Here is a 16,142-nt window from a genome sequence, read left to right on the forward strand (position 1 = left end):
CTGTTTAAGGAAATTTGGATCCATCCCGGCTTTAACTTAAAGTAAACAGGCAGATAAAACTGACGTGGCAGAGGTGAGATCAGGGCGAGCGCTGATGTAAATCTGTGTGTCATCAGCATAGCAGTGATACCCCAGGCCAAATTTAGGCATGATCTGTCCAAGGGGCAACATGTAGATACTAAACAGGAGTGGGCCAAGGACAGATCCTTGGTGGACAGTCTGAATCAGCTAATCAAGCTCTTTCCAGGTATACTAGAAACTTCCAGGCAGGTGTGTTGAAAGAAAGTTGGAGCTAAACTATGCAGGACACTAGCCCTCCTGGACCGAGTTTGGACACCCTAGCCCTATACTGTACTACTAAGTGCTCTAAAACTGTATTTTCAGGAAACACTCAAAAACAGCTCTAAACAATGTTTTTGAAGCATACTATTCACCTTATTCTCCGCCGACGAGTGGGCGCTGCCATTGGAATCTTTTTGTCTCGCGACTTCCGGTCTCATTCACTTCCATTCATTTTTTGACGTTAAAAACTGCTCGTTACGCTGCTTGATGTTGCAATTTGATTTTTTTTGTTATATTATTCTACTTGGTCTGTATAGTCATGCAAACATTTGTTTGTAGAGCAAGTAGTTTGACCGTTTTCTGCCGTTTATTATTCCTAGTCATTTCTCCCATAGGCGACTGAATCGGAAGTTCTAAGACAATCGCGAAAACAGGCGCACTTCCGCATTTTAGAATAAGGTCAAAAGTCTTTGTTGATGAACGCACCAGCATATGATTAATAGTGAACTGATCAACTGCAATAGTGTACTTTAGTTGCAGTAAACATGTTTTACGACTGAAAATATAGTAGTACAGTGTAGGGTATTTGTGTTCATAAATATATATTAATCAAATTAGTTGATGTAAGTGTAACCCGCCGGTCCTACTCCACACCTAACCCGCTCCAAGCTTGGTATCGAACCGGCAACCTTCCTCATGGGAGTCGGGTACTAGTGGTGGGCAAAGCGAGGCTTCGTGAAACACTGAAACAGTCAAACCAACTGTGTCGAAGCTTCCGAACCCCACTCTACGGTGACACCTAGTGGTCATGTGTATTGCACTGAAACAGCTTCAGCAAAGAACTGTTGAGCAAACTGAGGTATGAAACCCCACTTTGTAGCCTTGATCCTACAAGTGGTTTAGTTGCGCAGTTAAAGTTCGTAACCACCATGCGGGTATAGGGGGTTCGAATCCAGGCTAATGCAACTATTTTTAAAATGCTTAAATACCAGTTGGTAATGCTTTGTTTTTGTATCGTTTTGTTTGAATAATTAAATAAATTAAATAAATGTGTATTGTTTTGTTCATAAAACAGGGTTGTTGCTAGATCAGATAAAGTTGTGGCCAGAAGTTAACAATAATTATTTATAATATTAATTCAATTTCCCCTTGTATTTTATTAACGTTTATCCAAAACCCATCACTGTACTGTAAAAAAATTAATTATTGTTTTACAGTGTTACAAAAATGATGCTAAATTGATGGTGTATCCGCAGCTGTATCCTATCTAGACACCATAAAACAGTAACATGATTAAAATACATAAAATCATGATTTTGGAGTATTTGGACTAGTCGGGATTCGAACCCAAAATTAATTTGAAACACAGTTACAACGTGCACACGCACAGTCCACTATTGTTAGTCAAATGCAGATTCTCCGGGTCTCGAAATGCTTCTGAAACGATCAATGCTTTGAATCGCTTTAGTCACATGACCAGGTGTTTCGAAACACTTTAATCACGTGACCTGGGTGTTTCGGATCATGCTTCGGTGTAGGGGTGTCACGATTTCGAAATCGCTCGAAATTTATGCTCAATTTCGATTATCGAATCAAAAAATAGAATCATCGATGCTGCCACGTTAGCTTTGCTTGCCAAGCGGGAAAAAAACTGGCTTGTTGAAGTGCTTGTTAAACTGCAGAATAATAATAATAATAATTCCTTACATTTATATAGCGCTTTTCTGGGCACTCAAAGCGCTTTACACACAATGGGAGGATCTCCTCATCCACCACCAGTGTGCAGCATCCACCTGGATGACGCGACGGCAGCCATTTTGCGCCAGACCGCACACCACACACCAGCTGATTGGTGGAGAGGAGACAGAGTGATGAAGCCAATTATGATATGGGGATGGTTAGGAGACCATGATAGACAAAGGCCAGTTGGCAGATTTGGCCAGGATGCCGGGGTTAAACCCCTACTCTTTTCGAAGGACATCCTGGGATTTTTAACGACCACAGAGAGTCGGGACCTCGGTTTAACGTCTCATCCGAAAGACAGCGCTCACTGAGCAGTATAGCGTCCCCGTCACTATACTGAGGCATTAGGACCCACACAGACCGCAGGTTGGGCGCCCCCTGCTGGCCTCACTAACACCACTTCCGGCAGCAACCTAGCTACACGCCACTGAAGCAGGAGACCCGTCGACAGAACTTAAACCCTCTCCTCTTTCAATGAAGTCGCCGGTGTGTAAGCATTTTGGATTTCCAGTGACAACGTTCATTTCGCAAGCTCTGCTATGTACGTATTACGTACGGTTCGTCCGATAGACAACACCGGCATCGCGATCCTCCGCCCGCCCCCGTTGCAAATCCGCTCGCGAAAAGTACACACTCAGGCCCTGTTTACACTGTCTTTGTTTTTAAATGGCATTTTAGAACGACAACGATTTGACATCCACAGTGGCGTGTAGCATTTCTGAGAAGCCCTCCTGCCTCTCTACCTAAAATGCACATCACGTGACCACACAGACACAGACGCACACACAGCCAGGCGCTCGAGACAGCAGGTCCAGGCAGTCAGAGGACTGCTTCAATCTTTCACTCACTTGTACTTAGTCATTTTAGCGAACACCTCAGATACTGTTGGCTGGTTCCTGTTGGTTGTGCGTCTTTTTTACCGATTCCATTATAACGACACAGATCACTGCCTATTCACGAGTCCCGCAGAAAAAGTGATTGACAGGTGGTAATTATGTGTGTATCTTGCCTTTATTCATTTACTGTATGATTTGTTTATGGGTAAAACAAAGACCATGCAGGTCGGGTAGTTTAAACGGTAGGCTACACATAATTAATTGGTCATTAATTAATTAATTATTCATAATCGAAAATCGAATCGTGACTTTAGAATCGAAAATCGAATCGAGGATTTGGAGGATCGTGACACCCTTCGGTGCACTGTTTCAAAACACTTGCGCTTCGGGATCTCCACACTGTCGAAACGTCAGTTTCACATCAGCCATCCCTATCGGGTGCTCTACCAAGGAGGCTAAAGACCATGGCCTCTGGTGTCTGTCGCTAGAGCACCTTTAGAGGTCAGAGGAGTGAGGTTTACCTGCACAGCACTTTACTAGCTGGCCTCCGTTACATAAGGTCATCATCTCTACCTTGGTAGTGCACCGATTGTAGATTTCTTGCATTACTGTTGAAGAATCTAACTAAGGATCTGAGAATCTTTGCAGCAAGTTTCTGTGTGTTGTTTCAAGAAAGCAATCATTCATTCATGTTGTGTGTGTGTTTGAATTCATTTATTATTTTATTTAATCACATGATCCTTAGTCATTTATATAATGGGCTCTATGCACGGCGGCGCGTGACGCATTTCCGGTAAAATTTAAGACCCCGAGCCAACTTCCGCCGATCGTACAGTACAGTGCTACAACAGGAGCGCTACTGATAAAAACAAGTAATGTTTTGGACAGTTGTCTTAATGTTTTATGCCGTTACAGCCCACTTATATGTTTATGTCAGCTACATAAATATGACATCTAAACATTTAAAAGTGTCATTTCAAAGACGTGAGAACAGTACTTTTAGCTACCACTGCTGTGTTCAGCAACGCACAGCGTCAGAAATTGAACTCTTACCTCCACACGTTTCCAAACGACAAAGTCGTGCAGAAGAGGTGGGTTGTTGATATTAAACGTGAGAATTTTACAGAAACAGAAAAAACAAGAGTGTAGCTGACAATTTCAGTCTAGAAAACTGATCGAGGCTCGAGTGCCAACCGGATGCAGACATTGTAAGAAAGGAGCTTTTATGGCAAATAATAGTTTGTTTTCATTGCCTTTAAAGTAAAAAAAAACTGAACATTAATATACATAAACATTTCTTAAGCTACTTTCTAAGTGCAATTTTTTTAAATTCAGAATAAAGACCTTTATTTTATTCATTGTACATATCAAATATAATTCACTGTATATAATATGAAATAAAAATTGTCAAAAAAGTAACATTTTGAAAGAATATTTTATTCAGATGAACAGAAACAATAACAATGAATCAGTTGTTTTCTTCAATCAGGTGCTTCTTCTTTAACTTGTGCATAGAGAGGTATTTGGGCTGATACGTATTAAATAAATAAATAAATCACCCATCTGTTTCATGGAACTTAACACATAATTGATCCATTCCAAACAATTGTTCATGTGACAACACACATTACACATTTCAGAGTAATGGGCTGTCTGGAAAAGCAAAGCAACCAAATGTTTGCATGTCCCACTCTCAGCCACACAAGAGCAGGAGCTATTAACTAGCAGGCGATGGCATGGATTTTCTGACGGATGTCCGCTCCAGGATGGAGTAACACACAAAATTTTCTAGCTCTGAATCTCATAATGTTACCTAGAAAACAGAAACAGGAATATTAATAGGTTTTTAAAGAGAGTCATTAAAGGCAGTTCACTCAAACCTGAAAATTCTATTTCCTCATCCTTCACTTGTTCCAAACCTGTTTGAGTTTCTTTCTGATGTTTAACACAAACAAGAGTACTTTGAAGAAAGCAGGAAACTTGCAACCACTGATATTCATAGTAGTTCTTTTTCCTACTATGGAAGTCGACGGTTACAGGTTTTCAGCTTTCTTCAAAATATCTTCTTTTGAAAGGCATCTGCAGCAATATCATCAGGTTAAACTACACTGTTAATCATTATTTTAAATCATTTAAAAGTAGCTCCCTTTAGTCACACTTTAAAATAAGGTTTCGTTAGTTAATGTATTTGCTCACTTTTAAAAGAACTATTTAATATTTAATAGTTAGCATTGTTAAACTAATTTACTAATGAATAAAAATGCAAAGTCATGCTTGTTAACATTAGCTATTACATTGTGAGTTAACAAGCACAATGAATAAGCATTTGTTCATTAACATAAAAAAAAACTAATAAATATTGCAATAGACAAATTGTTGATGTGAAATTAACTAATGACACCTTGTTGTTTTGGGTCACCCTCCCATTTAATTACAATTTTATAGACTAAATAGAAAGCATGCTATCTACACTGTTACACTGCATCTGTCATCTCCACTGTTTCAGCAATAAATCTCAGCATTGACACAGCGCTATTTGTCTGTTGTGGATGGAACGGCATTGTATTATTTTATTCCTAATATATCTTGCTCAATAAGCATGCTTACAAGCTAAGACAGCATCTGTGTTTCTGTAATTATCCGAACTGAACAGTGGTGGTCACTTTAGAACAGTAAAAATATGAACGGGACAGAGCTTCACATGTATGCTGTCCTACTCTCAGCTGGTGAGGAGACTCCGATTTCTTCATAGATCGATCGGTAGTAATGAGCTCTCACTGTGATCTTATTCCTGCCCTGTTTTTACCTGACACTTTGAGACAGAATTACGTACACATATGATCATTTTTACTAACGTGATAAAGCTGCAGATGGACAGATCGTTAGAATAGTATTCACGTTAGCCTACAGGCTAGCTGAACTTACCTTCATAATTGCACAGGTAGGAAGATGCATAAAACTTGAAACCTTTCTCAAGTTTGCTCTGCGGTGTTGTAGTGCACATCCGGACAATCATTTGCACATCGTTGACCATAATTTACTCGCAAACAGCGAGTAAATAATTGACGACTCTGCCATAATACTGTTTACCTCCGCTTAAAATCACCCAGACCGGAAGCTGGACCGCGGCCTTAGACAAAACGCGGAAGTAATGCGTGCATATAGCCCATTAGCATTTTAATGATTATCATTAGTTATTGATTTGATTATTAATATGATGGCTTGAGAAAGCCACCATTTTGATATTCTAAATAAACTTCTTCCTCCGTCTTCTGAGACAAATTTTAAAGTGTATCTCCTCATAAGCCTTTCAAGCTTTCAGGAAAAACTACCCAGAAATTTCCCAAAAGTCCCATTGACTTAACATTGGATCAACCTTTGTGAGCTCATAACTCTGCATTAGACTGTCCTACAGACTAGAGCCTGGCGTCATTCAACTCAGTCTAGTCAGCAGCCTACTACTGATGACCTTTCTACGTACTAGCCACTCCCTAGCAACTGTCTAGTAGACTGTGACTAGCTATTCTAACACATGCTAGCAGTTTTAACGTCCTGCTGACATGCTAATCTTCCTAGAAACATGATAGCACGTTAGTGACATGCTAATTCATGCAAACAAGCTGATTCATGTTAGAGTCATGATAGTAACATGCTAATTCATGCTAGAGTTATGCAAATATCATGCCTATTTATCCTAGAATCATGGTAACAACATGCTAATTCATGCTAGAAACGTGCTAAAAGCAAACTTAACTACTTGGTTTCTCAAGCCACCATAAAGTTTGTCCTCAAACTTTAATATATAGTTGTTCTTTGTCATTTTATAGTTTATTATCATTATTTTCCTAAAATTATAGCTTCATTAATATTTCCATTTTTCCATATTGTTATAATGTTACGACTGTGGATTCAAGTGACACTTGTTTTCATGAGTAAGAGAATAAGAGAATGTCTTTATTTCAAGGTCTGTGCTGTCTCTGGACAATGTTGTGAAGCAGTCATTTTCCATTGCTGGTGCTTGTGGTATAATAACTCTTGTTGGATTTATCCTGGTCAGACGAAGTCTGAGCATTGAATCATACACAACTAAGATTATCCGGGTTCATACGGTCCTGGAAAACCAGGACAAGTCATGGAATTTCGCCAAGGCATTTTTCCAGGCCTTGAAAAGTTTTGAAAAAATAAATAAACCCAAAATGTTTTGGGAAAATTCATGGAAACTTGCTTAACAAATATCTGTGTACTTGAATATAGTTGAGATGATAACATTGGGTAAAGAAGGTCGCTGGTTCGAGCTTCGGCTGGGTCAGTTGGCGTTTCTGTGTGGAGTTTGCATGTTCTCCCTGCGTTCGCGTGGGTTCCCTCAGGGTGCTCCGATTTCCCCCACAGTCCAAATACATGTGGTACAGGTGAATTGGGTAGACTATATTGGCCGAGTTTGAATGAGTGTGTGTGGATGTTTCCCAGAAATGGGTTGCAGCTGGAAGGGCATCCACTGCATAAAACATATGCTGGATAAGTTGGCGGTTCATTCCGCTGTGGCGACCCCAGATTAATAAAGGAATTATGCCGAAAAAAAATGAATGAATGAATGACACTGGTTAAATTTCAAATACAAGATGTCTATCCCTTCACGTGACATTTTCTGTGTGGGGCAATAAAAAGCAACTTGCAGTTTCAGCTTCACCTCTCTTTCACCTGCATTCAACGTAATTCAAGATACATTTTGAGTGTCATGTTACACAAACAATCTCTAATTAGGTAAGACAATGTGGGTGCTAATTTGCGCTAATTCAATAAGTCTTGAGAAGCCAACATTTCTAAAAAAAAAATTATATTTTCTAAAAACTATTTTACACGTATAAAATTAACAAACTACATAGACTGCCACATATTTTTTGATATGCTGTAATTAATACGAACAAGCATTTTTTCCTATTTACCACATTACGTGAAACATAAGGTCACGAATATTTACCTGGAAGTTTTGGAAAAGTCCTGGAATTTCAGCAGTAAAAATGTGTAGGAACCCTGGATTATTCAGTAAACTCTGCTCTTTGTTTATCATCATTACTGAGTCTCCTGCTTCTGCTCTTCTCTGGTGTTCTATACTGTTGTAGACTGTTAATTCAGTTGAATACTGGATAGCAGGTATTAGAAACTCTGCTGACTTATTGTCCATATTCCTGGAGAGACATTTTCCGTCAAGATCTGGCGTCCGGGTCCGGATCGTATTTATCTGGCGGGGAGATGGTGGTCTAACACTGTTCATTGTTCTCATTTTAAACAGGACAAAGTGTCCAAACACAGAGGAAAACTCCTGCTGAAAGCGACTGATCTCCACACTGTTATAAAGATGGCGGTTATTAAAGTGGAGAGTGAAGACCTGCAGATTGAAGACACATTCACTGTGAAACAGGAAGATCCAGAGGAACAAACAGGTGGATTTTCTCTCTCAAACTACATATTTCAAGCGTATTAATCAGTAAGAAGCTTAACTAATTAGTTATTGAAATTGCTAGTATTAAGTTGAATTATTGATTTCAACCAATGACTGTAAGAAATATGGACGACGCGACAGCCCTTTTTCCCATTGAACGCCTTGAGGGCAAAACGCCTGCTTGACGGGCACAAACTGTCGCAAAAGACTGCTGAAATTGGAGCCAGACATGCGCAGAAGGATTGTCTGATGGAGCCAGAGGAGGAGCCGCGAAAATGAGCAGAGTCGAGCTTCCAACCAAACGCTTTATGTAAAATCAACTACGCCCCCCGAACTTCTCAGCATGCGTTTGCTGTCATATCAACACAAATGGATGTAATAACGTTAACAAATATGAGGGTTTTATATATTAAATCGCGCCAGCTCCAGGCCGCATAACATAACTTACTCGCGGCGTCGCGGGCTGACTCCGGCTCGCATGCGGCAGCGCCTGCTCGCTCGGCAGCCGCATCTGGCTCGATTGACTCGGGCTGGAATTGGGTAGTGAGTCCAGGCATCCGGAGTAGGTCCAGCAGAGGTAACATTAGTCAGTCTGAGCTCTAAGAGATAAGTCTCCGGCAGGCGAGAATCTAGCCGGAACTGTGTTTTGCTATCTGGGTGGCTAGGCGTGTATCAGCAAACTAATAAAGCCCGAAAAAAGCCCTGAACTTAGCGAATAAACAGTGTTCCACCAGGATCATGTATGTCAGAAACTATAGTTTACTGCTGAACTCATTTTGTCATGGTAAAATAACACAGAAATCGAATAATAACATTTCAGTCTACTTCAGTCTCCTGCCGAAGCTCAGACGCCGCGCTTTGAGAAATTGTCAATCACAGCTGTCAATCACGATGACACGCCCAGCATTAAATTACTGCTAAAAACAAACTGTTTACAAAAATGAAGATCTGCACCTATTTCAGCACAATAACCAGTGCCTTAATCGACCACAACTATCTTTCGGGACATTTTATTGCAAGTGTAATATTTTTTTTTATTTGGGCTCAAGTCTCCTTCATTAACACGGAGGAGGCGGGCTTTATGACTTGTACTGCAGCCAGCCCCCAGGGGGCGATCTAACGGCCGAAACCTTCACTCAAACGCAGGCTTGCGGCACACTTGATTTCAACATACAGGGTGGGCCATTTATATGGACCTTAATAAAATGGGAATGGTTGCTGATATTAACGTCCTGTTTGTTGCACATTAGTTTATGGGAGGTGGCAAACATTTCAAGATGGGTGCTGCACACCTTGTATCTTCACACCATAAACAACAAAGATAGTGGGGTCATTCTTCATCAATGGAAACCTCAAGGCCACTGGATATTTGACATTTCTACATGATGATTTGTTTGTCGCTGGTTTAAGTCCTAGCTAGGTCAGTTGGCATTTCTGTGTGGAGTCAGCATGTTCTCCCCGTGTTGGCGTGGGTTTCCTCCGGGTGCTCCGGTTTTCTCCACAGTCCAAAGGCATGCGCTATAGGGGAATTGAATAAACCTACCCTACTGAAAAATCCATCTTAAACCAGCCTAGGCTGTTTGGCTGGTTTCAGCTGGTCAACCAGCCTGGTTTTAGAGGGGTTTTGGCCATTTCCAGGCTGGTTTCCAGCCATTTCCAGCCTGGTCTTTGCTGGTCAGGCTGGGGGATGGCCAGCGAAAACCAGCTTGACGAGCTTAGCCAGGCTGGGAGTCCAGCCAAAACCAGCTATGTCTAGCTTAAACCAGGCTGGTCAAGCTGGATTTAGCTGGTAATTTTCCTGCCTGACCAGCTAAGACCAGGCTGGGAAACCAGGCTGGTAAACCAGCTAAAACCAGTCTAGGCTGGTTTAAGCTGGATTTTTCAGCAGGGTATTTAAGGCTGATTTATACTTTTGCGTCAAACGCCGACGTATGCTACGGGGCTGACGCATAGCCCTTCGCCGTGGCCATCGGCGTCACTGACGTGCACCTCTCAAAATATGTAACTACACGTCGCAACAACGTGTAGCGCAAGCTCTGTGGTCGGCTTGGTAGCGCTGACGAGTCTGGGCGGGACCGAGAGCCGCGCGAATGCCGCGAGCGATTGTTTACAAGTCTGGAGTCCCGTGAAGGAGCTCCGGATGGAAAGTTTTGTTTTGTGTTTACCTCATAGAGTTGTTGCACGTCCGCCGGTTCCTGCCTCAAAATGAGCGAGTTTGAGCCACTTGTACATCCCGGAAGTGTTCAGGAAAAGCAAAAAAGCAGCGAAGAAACTCGACACAGAGGAACATTTACACCTCACTGCCAACTAGCGTTTTGGAAGTGTTAATGCAGACCAACAGAGACAGCGCGCAGAAGTATAAATGCACAGCCACGCGCGTTGCATGCGCCGAGGGTTACGCCGGTCACTTGACGGAAAAGTATAAACCAGGCTTTAGCCGTAGTGTATGAGTATGTGTGAATGGGTGTTTCCCTGTACTGTGTTGGGGCTGGAAGGGCGTCCGCTGGATCATACATATGCTGGAATGGTTGGTGGTTTATTCCGCTGTGTTGACCTCTGAAATAAACACTAAACTGAAGGAAAAAGAATGAATGAATTCTGAACAGACACTGTCAATATGTCAAAGGTATGAACACACAAACATGAACCTGAAGCTGCTTATTAATTGAGCACGGTGCCCCAACCTGTCCAGAAAATATCTGTTGTGACCGCACCACGCCCGGACACTTGTTCTTAGGGCACTCTGGCCTGTTTCAATGGTTTGATCCAAGTGCAGTTTAACAGTCTAAGCTGCATCTCAATGCCTTTAATATGCAACCTGGGCGAAGAGAAAATTAGTTGATGCTGATTCTGTTTGGTTTTGGTCCATTTATCCTGACTACGATTTAATTTCTTAGATAAGTTGTGTTGCTTTGTGCCTTTAAATTTGGGATTTACCTGTATTTCTCTTCTTTTTAGAGCTGATGGTGCTGAAAGAAGAGACTCAAGACCTGAATATAAAGCAAGAAAAAGATCAGTTTGAGATAAACCAAGATTCAGTGACCGATGAACAAACCACAACGACAAAAAAGACTCGGAAAACCAGATCTAACGGTGGTTACACCTGCAGTCAATGTGGGAAAAGTTTTGCTATAAAACACAACCTTATAACCCACATTAGAGTTCACACCGGAGAGAAGCCTTTCTCGTGTGATCAGTGTGGAAAGAGTTTCAGTCAAAAATCCAAACTTCCAGTCCACATGAGAGTCCACACCAAAGAGAGGCCGTACACGTGTACCTACTGTGGAAAGAGTTATTGCCAAAAACAATACCTTAAAGTCCACACGAGAATTCACACAGGAGAGAAGCCATACACGTGTACCGAGTGTGGCAAGAGCTTCCGTCAAAAACAGTACCTTAAAGTTCACAAGAGAAGTCACACAGGAGAGAAGCCGTTTTCCTGCTGCGAATGTGGGAAACGTTTTTATCTAAATCAGTACCTCAAAGCGCACATGAGAATTCACACCGGAGAGAGGCCTTTCTCGTGTGATCAGTGTGAAAAGAGTTTCAGCCGCAAGTCGAAACTTGACGTTCACATGAGAGTTCACACCGGACTGAAGCCTTTCTCCGAGTGTGGAAAGAGTTTCTGCCAAAAACAGTATTTTAAAGTCCACATGAGAATTCACACCGGAGAGAAGCCATTTCACTGCCAACAGTGTGGAAAGGGATTTGTTCAATTGCAATCCCTCAAAAGTCACATTTCAGTTCACGCTAGAGAGAAACAATGAGGGATTTACATGTTAAGTCAATGCAAAGACGCAATCCTGCGGGACTTAACTTGGAAAATCTGTACACATTTGCACCGTTTACCAACTGTGGAGAGGTGAGTGTGAACACCCAATAAGGGGGGAGAGCATGCTCGGAGCCCGGCGGCTAATCAGCAGGTCAATCAGAAATGATAAATAACACCTGTTTTTCTAATGATTGGGCCGGAGAGACTCCCTTCTTAAGGAGAACGGGAGGAGCAGTCGGAAGAAGAGAGAGCACACACACACACCCTGCTACATGTGTGGTGGCATTCTAAATTAATAAAACAGTTTGCTTATCTGAACCGCCGACCCTGTCGTCTTCTTCCCTCAACAACGAACTTTACTACACCAACATTGCATACAATGCCTGTTTTGTCCAAGGTTCCTATATTTACTACAAGTACAGCCATTCTGGTTACTGGTTGCTCCAAACATTTTCAGACTGTTGAGTGTCTAAAATAGCCCTAAATTTGAACTGAAGTGGATTCCAATCAGCATATTAGGCATAATATGTGTTAACATTTACCATAATAAATATAAAAATTCTTATGAACAGAGCCCGCTGAAAGAACTTTCATGAGCGTTGTTGAGATTCTATTTGCTTTCATATTTCATCTGTCCAGGGCCGGCGCTTCCATAGAGGCGACCTAGGCGGCCGCCTAGGGTGGCAGAATAGAGAGGGCGGTGTCCCCGAAACCACCCTCGCCCTCATCCGCGTCTAGGGTGGCAGAATAGAGAGAGCGGCGTCCCCTGAAACTATCCTCGCCACCCGCGCCCACAATTATATCCGCGTCTAGGGTGGCAGAATATAGAGAGCGGCATCCCCGAAACTACCCTCGCCACCCGCGCTTTAGTTATATCCGCATCTAGCGCGGCAGAATGGAGAGGGTGGCGTCCCCTAAACTACCCTCGCCACCCGCGCCTCAGTTAAAGCAGCGTCTAGGGCGGCAGAATAGACCCCCCCCACCTCCCCGGTTTCACTTTAGGTTTGAGGTCGATGTGACCGTCCTTTGCCTAGAGCGGCAGTTCAGCTTGCTCCGGCCCTGCATCTGTCTCTTAGGACCTATTCACACTATGCTTTCCGAACCGTGCCCAGGCCCGTTTCCCGGATCGTTTGAGAAGTGTGAGTGCTCTGAATCAGGCTCAGGCACGGTTGGAAGATGTGTGCCAGAGCTCAGTTCACTTGGGCTATGGCACGGTACGCTTGTTTGCGAGTGCAAAACGCTGAAAAAGTCTGAAACTCAAAGCGAGACTTGACTTTTAAGGGGCTGTTTTATATGTGTTTATTCATCATTCTTACCGTTCAATGAACGCAAACTGTCGTGGTTTATTAAAGCTTAAAAAAAAAGATGGCCGAAAGCTCCGCACCTTCAGCAAACCTTCTAATACCTGCAACACGAGGACTTTATGATTGAAGTCATATGAAATGACTTAAACGACGATATAACTAAAGAAATCTGCTGTGCTGAGCAAGCGCACATTATCGATGACTTAAGTGTTCCCAGGCCCGAATGTAATGTGAGTGCGGGTCTTCGGGGGAGACGGGAGGGGGGACAAGCGTGCTTTGGCCCGACTCAAGGCAACAGTGATGTTGTAAATTCTCAATGTGGAGTACAAATGATAATGGTTGTAAACGAAATTAAATAGATCACTTGGAATATCTGCATTCGTCTAATGTAGTGACCTTATCTAAAACTGCGGAAGTGAGCTTGTCATTGTGATGGTTTTTGAATGTCTGATTCAGTTGCCTATGAGAGATATGACTAGGAAAGACTCTATCGTACAGTGCTGCGGCCAGTGGTAATGTATACCAGTGAAACGAGGGTATTGAGGACTCGGGACGAACGGCTTCTCAACGCATGGGAGAGGAAGATCCTAAGGAGGATTTATGGACCGAAGCATGACCAAGGTGAATAGCGGGTAAGGAATAATGCAGAAGCGGCAGACGTGTTTGCGAAGCCAAGCCTGGTCACGGAAATAAAGAGTAACCATATAACCACACCCGAACAAAGTGCTGTTGAAAGAGCATACAAGCTGAAACTAGAAGGAAGGAGACGTCCTGGTAGGCCACGAAAGAGGTGGTCAGATGACATAGAAGATGATCTACGTACCTTAAGAGTGCATGCTTGGAGAAAGCAGGCTTTGGATCGGGAAGGCTGGAGAGGAGTGGTGGAAGAGGCCAGGGTTCTACACGGGCCATCGCGCCGCCGGAAGAAGAAGGTGGGAGATATGTCTAGGAAGGATAAATTGCAGAAAACACAGGCATCCTATTTCTTCGGGAAGCTCCGGGAGTCTCTCGCATATGCATAAAGACTCTCTGATGTCTGCTAATGAGTTATAGTATCCCAGAAATTGCAGTGTCCCCCACCCCCACGCTACTCATTAATGTTGCATTTCCCTGGCTCTACATCCGCGTCACAAAACTCAGGCATCCCAATTATTCCAGAAGCTCTGGAAGTCTCTCGCATATGCATACAGACACCCTGATGTCTGCAAATGAGTTATAATGTCTCAGAAATGGAGGTGTCCCCAAACCCCACGCTGCTCATCAACATCGCATCTCCCAGGCTCTACATTTGCACCACAAAACGCAGGCATCCTAATTCTTCCAGAACCTCCGGGAGACTCTCGCATATGCATATAGGCACCCTGATGTCTGCAAATGAGTTATAATGTCTCAGAAATGGAGGTGTCCCCCAACCCCACACTACCCATCAGAATCGCATCTCTCAGGCTCTACATCGTGCACCACAAAACGCAGGCATCCCAATTCTTCCGGTAGCCTCTTGCATATAGACTCCCTGATATCTGTAAATGTGTTATAATGTCCCAGAAATGGAGGTGTCCCCCAACCCCACGCTACTCATCAACATCGCATCTCCCTGGCTCTACATCTGCACCACAAAACGCAGGCATCCTAATTCTTTTTATGGCCATTTCCAATTGTCGAAAGGTAGCAAAAAGCTAACCGTACTGTACCTCTTGTTGGGTACCCTTTGTAAAGGGTATTTAGCATGACAAACGGGTACCAAAAGGCAGAGCTGGATGCAAAGTTGAGCGCTATTGGTTTACAGAGAAACATCACTGGCACATACACAAGCAGGAGAATGAAAACAAACAGCCGAGACATTATATCGTAATACTATGTACATATAATAACGAGCCATGGTCGACCCGAGCTCAAACAACCCTTGTTGTTGTCTTGATGAACAGCCACAAAGCCAAGAAGAGCAAAATCTGCTGTGTCCTGTTTTTGTTTTACGAGGCTGTCTAAAAGTGCGAGCGGTGTCACTTTCTCACCATTGGTACCCTTTTAGCCGTGGACACGCAAGCCTGATAAAGGTGACCCGTACTGTACTAGTTACTTGAAATGGGACAGCTTTTGGGGGTAATTAAAAGAGGGTCAGGAATCCAGCTCTCAAATAATTTAACCGTGTCTAAGCCCTGAGACCCTTCTGGTAAACCAATGACTAAAAACCACTGCATCTGCGTCCTTGGTTTTCCAAATTGTTGATATAATCTTGCAAGTCGCGTACTTGCTTCTCCAAATTTGTTATTCTTGCATCTATGGATGAAGTCAGGGTCTCAACAGCTGAAGTGGTCTCTTCTGCATTACCAATTTGCTTTGTCATTAGTCTGAACGTGGGCCATTTGGTCTAATACGATAGCAACTTTTAAGAGTTCGCACTTCGATATTGCTTGACTCTGTTAGCAGGTTTGGCATGCTGTCCTGGAAGAGAACCCTGAGCTCAGAGATAATTGAGCCCAAGGCTACCGCCTGGTCAATAAGCATACATGGGGGTCTGAAATCAGGTAGGTCTCAAAAGCTCCCCCTGGTAAAGAGAGGAAAAAGGAGGAGATGAGGTGGAAGGGGGGATTCTTACAACAGGAAGATACGGCAGTAGGGTGAAATCAGTCTATTTACTGTATGATTGAATCAATCTGAAATGAGTTATTGCTGATTACAAATTACACGCTCCTCGAAATTTGCTTGTAAAACTTAGTTTGACACTTAATTTGACAAAAACTGGCTCGGTAGAGACTGAACTTATT

At 42.9% G+C, this 16,142-nt stretch overlaps 1 protein-coding gene and 1 long non-coding RNA gene across 4 annotated transcripts in view; one reads left to right on the forward strand and one right to left on the reverse strand.

Annotated features, from left to right (window-relative positions):
* Window positions 1-15,975, forward strand: part of zgc:173624 — an 18,055-nt gene extending 2,080 nt beyond the window's left edge. The window contains exons 1-3 of one of the 3 annotated variants that reach the window (XM_087247600.1): window positions 8,147-8,417; window positions 9,478-10,190; window positions 10,732-15,975. In XM_087247600.1, coding sequence (XP_087103726.1) covers window positions 11,265-12,068 — 804 coding nt within the window. In that variant the 5' untranslated portion in view covers window positions 8,147-8,417; window positions 9,478-10,190; window positions 10,732-11,264 and the 3' untranslated portion in view covers window positions 12,069-15,975. Of the gene's footprint in view, window positions 1-8,146; window positions 8,418-9,477 lie in introns of those variants that run through there. The other 2 variants (XM_087247599.2, NM_001109725.3) reach the window with 2 other exon arrangements.
* LOC141381891 (uncharacterized) lies at window positions 4,278-11,291 on the reverse strand. Its single transcript, XR_015484374.2, has 3 exons — window positions 11,239-11,291; window positions 5,787-11,119; window positions 4,278-4,674 (listed from the first exon to the last, which is right to left on the reverse strand). It is a non-coding gene; the product is annotated as an uncharacterized LOC141381891 (long non-coding RNA).
* Window positions 15,976-16,142: the final 167 nt, after the last annotated feature.

Source organism: Danio rerio, chromosome 4 (assembly GCF_052040795.2).
Source record: "Danio rerio strain M-AB ecotype USA chromosome 4, GRCz13ab, whole genome shotgun sequence".
NCBI lineage: Eukaryota > Metazoa > Chordata > Actinopteri > Cypriniformes > Danionidae > Danio > Danio rerio.